Genomic DNA, 7,669 nt, shown 5'->3' with positions numbered 1-7,669 from the left:
TCTTCATCAGGGTGTTTTAGAAGCCTGGGTGGGCATTGTTTCAAGGAACATGGATTCCTTGTATGGAACTACTGTGAACAAGTCTTTAGGAGCCTTTAGGAATCTGGCCTTTTGGAACTGTGTCCATGTCCTATTAGGGTTTCTACTGGTATGACAAAACATCATGACCCAAAACAAGTTTTGGAAGAAAGGGTTCATTTCAGCTTACAGCTTACAGTGTATCATCCAGGGAAGTTAGGGCAGTGAGGTAAGAAAGAATATGGAAACACTTGTCCATATTCTCTCTCTCTCTCTCTCTCTCCCTCTCTCTCTCCCCCTCCCTCCCTCTTTCTCTCCTTCCTTCCTTCTCTCCTTCCTTCCTTCCTTCCTTCCTTCCTTCCTTCCTTCCTTCCTTCCTTTCTTTCTTTCTTTCTTTCTTTCTTTCTTTCTTTCTTTCTTTCTTTCTTTCTTCCTTGTGCAGGATATTGAACTCGGCCTCACACATGCTAGACAAACACTCTACTACTGAACTATAGCCCCAGTCTGTAACTGTTTATTTACCAGGAAGGATTGAGCAAGACCGATTCTGCCAAGGCTTGTTGGATTTAACAGCTCTCTTCTCATTAACGTTAAGTAGAGAGAGAGCAGCTGCTCCAGGGTAGCAAGGTCCTGGCAGCCCTACCTCCTCTGGGACCTCAGCTAGAGAAGGGGACAGAGCTGTCACTCTCTTCCAGGGAGTATTGCTCTTGCTGTACTCCTGAGATCCATTTCATATATGGTTGGTAAGTTCTAGTGGGGAACAATCATGTTTTCTGATGGTTTGCTCTCTAGAGTTAGGGTCTCATGTAGCCCACGCTGGCCTGGAACCAGCTTTGTAGCCATGGATGACATGAAACTTCTGATCCTTCTGCCTCCACCTCCTGAGTGCTGGGAATACAAGCTTATGCTGCTAGGCTAGTTTTGTGTGGTGGTGCTGGGGATGGAAGCCATGGTTGCAGACACTCTGGGAATGTGGACTATTGCTTGACTTCCAGCTCCAGCATTTCTGTATCTTTGGGGTCTGAGCTAAGTGGAAGAGGGACTCAGGAAAGGCTAGTTGATCAGCTTTAGTCGGCTTCACTAGGTACAAATGGGCTGCAAGCCAGCAATTCCCTGGAACTCTTGGTTATGCAGTGATCTGGCAGAGTCCTAAAGCCCATTATTTGTGTCCTTGCAGCAGAGATTCGGAGATGAAGAAGGAATGCAGGTTAGATTGTCTGTACTAGTCAGAGTGTGGGTCTGTCTTTTTTTTTTTTTTTTTTTGAGACAAGGCTCATCTATGTAGCCTTGGCTGGTCTAGAATTTGCCTAGTAGACCAGGTTGGCCTCAGAATCAGAGATCCACCTGTCTCTGCCTTGGAGTTCTGGGATTAAAGGTGTGTGCCCCATGCCCTGCCTGTGGGTCTGTTTTGACTGCTCTTTCTGGTCCTGCAGCACCATGAGGCTTGCCACAATCCTTGTCTTTTGCTCTTTATTCATGGGAGTCAGTGGTGATGGCTGGTATTCGTTCTTCAAGGAAGCCATACAAGGTAAGAATTTGGAGATGATGGGCACATTTAACTGTGTCAGAGATGCCCTCTGAGCAGAGGCCACATATCTGTAGGGTCACAGAGGTGCACATACACCTTTAAAAACTATAAATGAGTCAGGGCAGGGGTGTGGCTTTCTGTGGCTTCCCCCTCCTACACTTGTCACTTGGCACCCTCTGAGGGATCTTCAGACACTGTTGACAAGGTCCAGCCTGTATTGCTGATGCTGATCCAGAGGGATCAGTATTTCCAGAGAGTGTGCTCCACAGAGGGAATTCATAGACAGCAGATCCCCTGTCTCAGAGTGTAAGTGGGCACTCTGTGTCTCCAGAGGCACATGAACTTAGTAAATGTGCACATGACTACAGATAGCACTTCCTACAAAATTCCCATCCTATTCTAGACAAACAGCCGAGAGCAAGCATGCAGAACTCCTGGAAATTCAGCATTGCCATGTCATGTATTCCGATACCACAGTCTACTTGTAGTCTGCACTGCTCACCCCAGCACCATGTGTTCCCCTCAAACTGAAGCCAAATTACAGCCTCTTCCCTGTGTTGCTTGTCAGGGATGTTGTCACCAGAGTGAGAAAAGTAGTTAATCACACTCTTGGTCGTGTTTTCCTAGTGGCCGTAGTTAAAGTAGATTCTCCATCTCCTCTCACTGCACAAACTGTCCCCCACCTTCACCTGGGATGCCATTGTCCCTTGTTTGTGCTCCTACTTCACAGCTCCCTCCCTTCCTTGTGCAGAGCACACACAGCTCCATATAAGTCACAGCCCAGGACACAGAAACTGTCAATCAGTCCTCCCCAATCTAATCCTTGGAGAAGTGCCCTCCTTATGGTCACCAGGGAAGCCCTCCCTGGGGACATACAATCACCTCTATGGATCATTTCAAAGGATTGGAAATGTGAAAGGTGGAAATGTGAAAATCCACACAAAGATTGCATTCCTTCACCTTTGCAATGAACTGGCCCCGGTTCACCTTTGTAAGTTTCCTTCCTTTGTAGGGACTTGGGACTTGTGGAGAGCCTATCGGGACAATCTAGAAGCCAATTACCAAGATTCAGACAGATACTTCTCTGCTCGGGGCAACTTTGAGGCCCAACAAAGAGGAGCTGGGGGTGTCTGGGCTGCTAAAATAATCAGGTGATGGTCCTGCTGCGTCATGCCTCTCTCACTATTCCTGCCTGTGGCCTCTCCTGCTGTCTGTGCTTGCAGGGTCTGAGTGGTCTGGAGAGGAAGAAAGGGAGGGAAAGGATGGAGCGTGGGGATGGATCCTCACACAAAGAAAAAGTGAAACCCAGGAAGGGCTCTCAAATGCATCTTGTCAAGCAGGCTGAGCTCCTTGCCCAAGAGGCTGATATTCCCTCTTCCTTGTGCCTAAGTTTTTACTCCTCCAGTATGTTCTGGGTCATTTTTTGGTAGGAGAGGAGGAGGGACCTTGGAGGTGGGGCTGTCTCACTATGGAATTCATCTCTTGTCTCCCTTTCTTGGATTTCAGCACCAGCAGGAAATACTTTCAGGGTCTCCTAAACCGGTATTATTTTGGGATGAAGGACCATGGATCGGAAAGCCTGGAATCTACCCGGAAAGCTGAGGAATGGGGTCGAAGTGGCAAAAACCCTAATCACTTCAGACCCCAGGGCCTGCCTGAGAAGTTCTGAGCCTGCTACACAGGCTGCACTGAGGAGACTAGGCTGTGAGCCGCATCCCTCTCCCCTTGACAGGATGTCACCCGTGTCCACAGGAATCACAGAGAAGCTAGAGATGCCCAACAAATACTCTGTGGATGGAATTTGTTGATGGAAATGGGGAACTGTCAGAAATACGTTCTGGGAAGAATTGCTGTGTATCACATAGAAGATAAGTAGAGGAGGAGCCGTGACCACCAGGCAGTCACCTGAAACCATGCAGGCCCCTCACACAACCCCACCAAATCTGCTCTAGCTTTTGGCTACACCAGCTCTCCTAACAAGCAGGCCTGAGGTAGCAGAGTGTTGCTAGCCATGTCAGCTGCCTCCACAAGTGAAATTTGCTCTGAGATATGCCCTGGTCAGCTATCCATCAATTCTTCCTTGATATAGACCAGATATGTTTCCCTATCCCTAACATCGTCTAGTCATACCAGGGCCTCTCTGTTTATGTTTTTGTTGTTCCCAGGCTTTGCTGTGTAGTGATGCCATGCTGCCTTATCAGTTATGGGCTATGGTCTGATTTCAGTCCTTATCCCCTGTGACCTCTTCATATAGAGAAGTACACCACCTTGACAAAGCTTCATCCTAACCTTTGAAATCCTAACATAGACACTGCACTGGGGACCAGGGATATAGCTCAGCTGACAGAAAGTTTGCTTAGCATGCAGGAATCCATAGAAGGATCCCCAGAACTATGTAAACCTGGTGATGGTACCTACTTACAATTCCAGCACTGGGGACATAGGGGCCCACAGACCAGATATTCAAGGCCAGCCCTGCCTAAATAACGAGTTCAAGGCCATCCTGAGGTAGGTGAGATCCTGTGTTGTAATCAAATACACACACACACACACACACACACACACACACACACACACCAGTGCCTACCTCAGCACATGTTCTAACTAGTGTTGGTTCATTTTATCTAAAAGAAAATGCTTATAATGTCACTATTCCTTAATTTTATTCTCATTGTCTTTTGATTTAAGCAAAATTTTACTTACTGTTCTGGAAGGGAAGTGAGGCACAGCAGAACTGGGCAGGAATGAATGTATTAATTTGCTCACAATGCAAAGGCATGCTGCCCATGAACGTCAGTATAGTTTGTAGGAACAAAAAGGCACGGATGGAGAGGGTGATACTGGTCCTAACTGAATAGCTCTATGCCAAAGCCAGGCCCCTAGGTGGAAGCCTAACTCCAACGGAGTAGAAACATCAGTTGCTCAAGAAAAGAGAAGGGAAGAGGACAGATGGAGCCTCTGGCATAGAGGACTAGGGACCTGGGGGGTCAGTTGTGTCTGCTTTTATTACAGATTGCTACCTTTAGGATTCAGCACACTTCACTATATTGGCCTATGTGTCTATGTGCCTACAGAGAAAATATAAAAAAATCAAAGGACAAAAATGTCTGTATTGCTGTATGCCATCTTTGCACCCACAGTACCTGTTTTAACTCCTGCCACGAGTAGATGCTCTACAAACATGAGCTAAAAGAAGACAATGAAACAGTGTGTATTCCCCAGAAGTCAACACATTTGGAGGAACATCTAGAAGCTGTATAATGTATGAATATTTCATTCAAGTTTTATTTGCAGAACATGGTGATGAGTCACCTTGAGATGAATCTGGAATTCTACACCAAAATCAATGCTCAAATTCTAGCCAGATGAGAAAGTCTTACTGTGGCATAGAACAGGTTGGATTTTCTCAGCAATGCTTTGCAGCTCTCACAGAAATGAAAATTATGAAGTATAAGTAGACAATGAAAAGCCTCAGAAGAACTTAATAAATATTTTGATACTAAGTGTGGTGACATATTCTTAAATTGAAGCACATAGGAAGTAGAGACAGGAGGATGGCTGCAAGTTTGAGGCCAGCCAGGGCGGCATATCTATATAGCAGATCTTCTCTCTCTCTCTCTCTCTCTCTCTCTCTCTCTCTCTCTCTCTCTCTCTCTCTCTCTCTCTCTCTCTCTCCCTCTCTCTCTCTCTCTCCCTCTCTCTCTCTCTCTGTCTCTCTCTCTGTCTCTCTGTCTCTGTGTCTCTGTCTCTCTCTCTCTCTCTCTCTCTCTCTCTCTCACACACACACACACACACACACACACACACACACACACACACACACAAATACTGTTTCCTCACAGGGAGCATTAGCAGAAAACATACCATGTAGTAGTGGCACACTGTATTTCTTTAAAGGACAAAACACCATATCCTGAAAGATGTACACTTAAAGTATGTACACTGCCAAGATAAACATGGTTCCAATTAAACTAAGATGATGGTCTCTTATCATTCAGATTCTTATACTCAGTGAAAATGTTGTAGCCTTATTAAGATGGTTTTTGTCTTGTTTATGAGTATGTTCAAAAAGAAAAGAAATAATTTATTCCTATAGGTGTGACTAGTTTCATTAATGCTGTCTTGTTATTAGTAAACTTAAGGCATATCCTAATTTAGGAAATTCATAATCAGTACATGCATGTTTGAGATTTGACAAAGCATGAAATGAAGCTTGCTCTTCATAATAGCTACCGAGAAGAAACAATAAACGTTCAATTATGGTGATGCTTAATGGTGGTTCCACTTGACTCAGTATTGACATACCTGGGGGAGGGGCTGTGAAGAGGGCTCAGCCTGTAAAGTACCTTCTGCACAAGCATATAGACCTGACTTTGGACCCACAGCACCCACACAAAAGCTGAGCATTGGGCATGCATCTATAACCCAGGTGCTGAGGAGGGAGACAGAGATGCGCAGATCCCCGGGTTTGGAGACCAGCCATCCAAGCCCAAAGAGTGAGTTTCTGGTGCAGTGAGAGCTTCTGCTTCAAAAAGAGAAGAAGACACCAGATATCAACATATGTCTTTCATTTGCATGTGTACATATGTGTACCTCTACCTGTGCTCACACGCGTGTGCGTGCATGCGCACACGCACACACACAGATACATATGTACCCCTCACATTAAAATAATGTTTAAATATGAATTTTTAAGGTACTGAGGGTACATCAGTTCCTTTGGTAAAGTCTTGCCAAGATGTGTGATGCCCTGGGTTCTATTCCCAGCACTGAATAAATTGAGTTTAGTGTCTCTTACAAAGTGCAGGCAGGAGGATCAGAAGTTCAAAGTCATCCTTGGGTACATAGGGAGTTGTAGATCAGCCTTTGATAGTCGAGACAATGCCTCAAAAACAAAAACATTTCAGGTAAATGATGGAGCTGTAAATAATTATCCCAAATGACCTAACCTGGCTCAGAAAGGCAAATATCACATGCTTTATCTCTTTTGTGGATGTTATCTCTGAATTTGTGTTTCAGTTAGAATTCCCACAGAGGGGAGGGATCAGGAAGGCACACAGGTGGGGGTAACTTTCAAGGGGGAGGGGGCAGTCAGCTTTCTCTGAGGGTGTGAACCATGGTAGGTGGAAGAACACACATCCCAGATTTGGAGGACACAAATGGGTCTTGGTGACTTTAAAAAGAGAGAGAGCTTGGAGATGGGTGCATAGGGAGGTGGGAGGTGGATCTGGGAGAAGCTGGGGGGTAAATACAATCAAATAAATTCTGTGAAATTCTCAAAGATTTCATAAAAATATTACTTTAAAAAGAAGAAGAGGGTCTTCCGGTCGGGCCGAGCTGGTAGCTGGGTTTGTTGAAGGACATCAGCTGCGGAATTTGTGATTTGGGCGAAGATAGAAGTCATGGCTGGTCCAGAAAGTGATGGCCAATTCCAGTTCACTGGTATTAAAAAGTATTTCAACTCTTACACTCTCACAGGTAGAATGAATTGTGTACTGGCCACATATGGAAGCATTGCTTTGTTGGTCTTATACTTCAAGCTAAGGCCTAAAAAACCCCAACTGTGAAGGCAACATAAATGGATTTTGAACTGTCTGACCTTATCTGTTAGTCCCATGCCTGAAGAAGCTGATGTCAACTCATCATGTAATACTCAATTTGTACAATAAATTATGAACCTGGAAAAAAAAAGAAGAAGAGAAAAGGAGAAGAGGAGCAGGTTGGATGGACGAGCAGATGAAGATTCCTGGCACACAAGTCACAGCCTGAGTTCCATCCCCAGAGCCCAGGTACAGGTGGAAGAGGAGAACTGACCCCACTAGATACCCTTGGATCTCCACAGCTGTGTGGTGGTGTGTGCTACACATACACTGACCACCAATAAAAAATGCTGGGCTCTGGAGAGATGGCTCAGTGCTTAGGAATGTAGTGTGCTGCTCTTCCTCAAGACCTGAGTTTGGTTCCTAGCACCACATTGGGAGGCTCAGAACCACCTGTGATTCTAGCTCCAGAGGATCTGGCTTCCCCTCTGACCTCAGTGGGAAGCTGCATTCATGTGTGTTCCCACATCCATGTAATTAAAAATAAAATAAAATAATAACAAAGGAGAAAATGAACCTGTTT

At 45.3% G+C, this 7,669-nt stretch overlaps 1 protein-coding gene and 1 pseudogene across 1 annotated transcript; both read left to right on the top strand.

Annotated features, from left to right (window-relative positions):
- Positions 1 to 552: 552 nt before the first annotated feature.
- LOC102913659 (serum amyloid A-4 protein) lies at positions 553 to 5,819 on the top strand. The gene is made up of 4 exons (XM_042277337.2): positions 553 to 761; positions 1,452 to 1,546; positions 2,559 to 2,697; positions 3,053 to 5,819. The coding sequence occupies exons 2-4, from the start codon at positions 1,456 to 1,458 to the stop codon at positions 3,213 to 3,215; spliced, it is 393 nt and encodes a 130-aa protein (XP_042133271.1). The 5' UTR covers positions 553 to 761; positions 1,452 to 1,455; the 3' UTR covers positions 3,216 to 5,819.
- A 1,031-nt stretch (positions 5,820 to 6,850) lies between these two features.
- On the top strand, positions 6,851 to 7,250 carry LOC102913981 (ATP synthase F(0) complex subunit k, mitochondrial pseudogene; annotated as a pseudogene).
- Positions 7,251 to 7,669: the final 419 nt, after the last annotated feature.

Source organism: Peromyscus maniculatus, chromosome 1 (assembly GCF_049852395.1).
Source record: "Peromyscus maniculatus bairdii isolate BWxNUB_F1_BW_parent chromosome 1, HU_Pman_BW_mat_3.1, whole genome shotgun sequence".
Classification (NCBI taxonomy): Eukaryota; Metazoa; Chordata; class Mammalia; order Rodentia; family Cricetidae; genus Peromyscus; species Peromyscus maniculatus.
The sequence above is the reverse complement of the archived record's forward strand: the minus strand, read 5'-3'. Positions and strand labels throughout refer to the sequence as shown.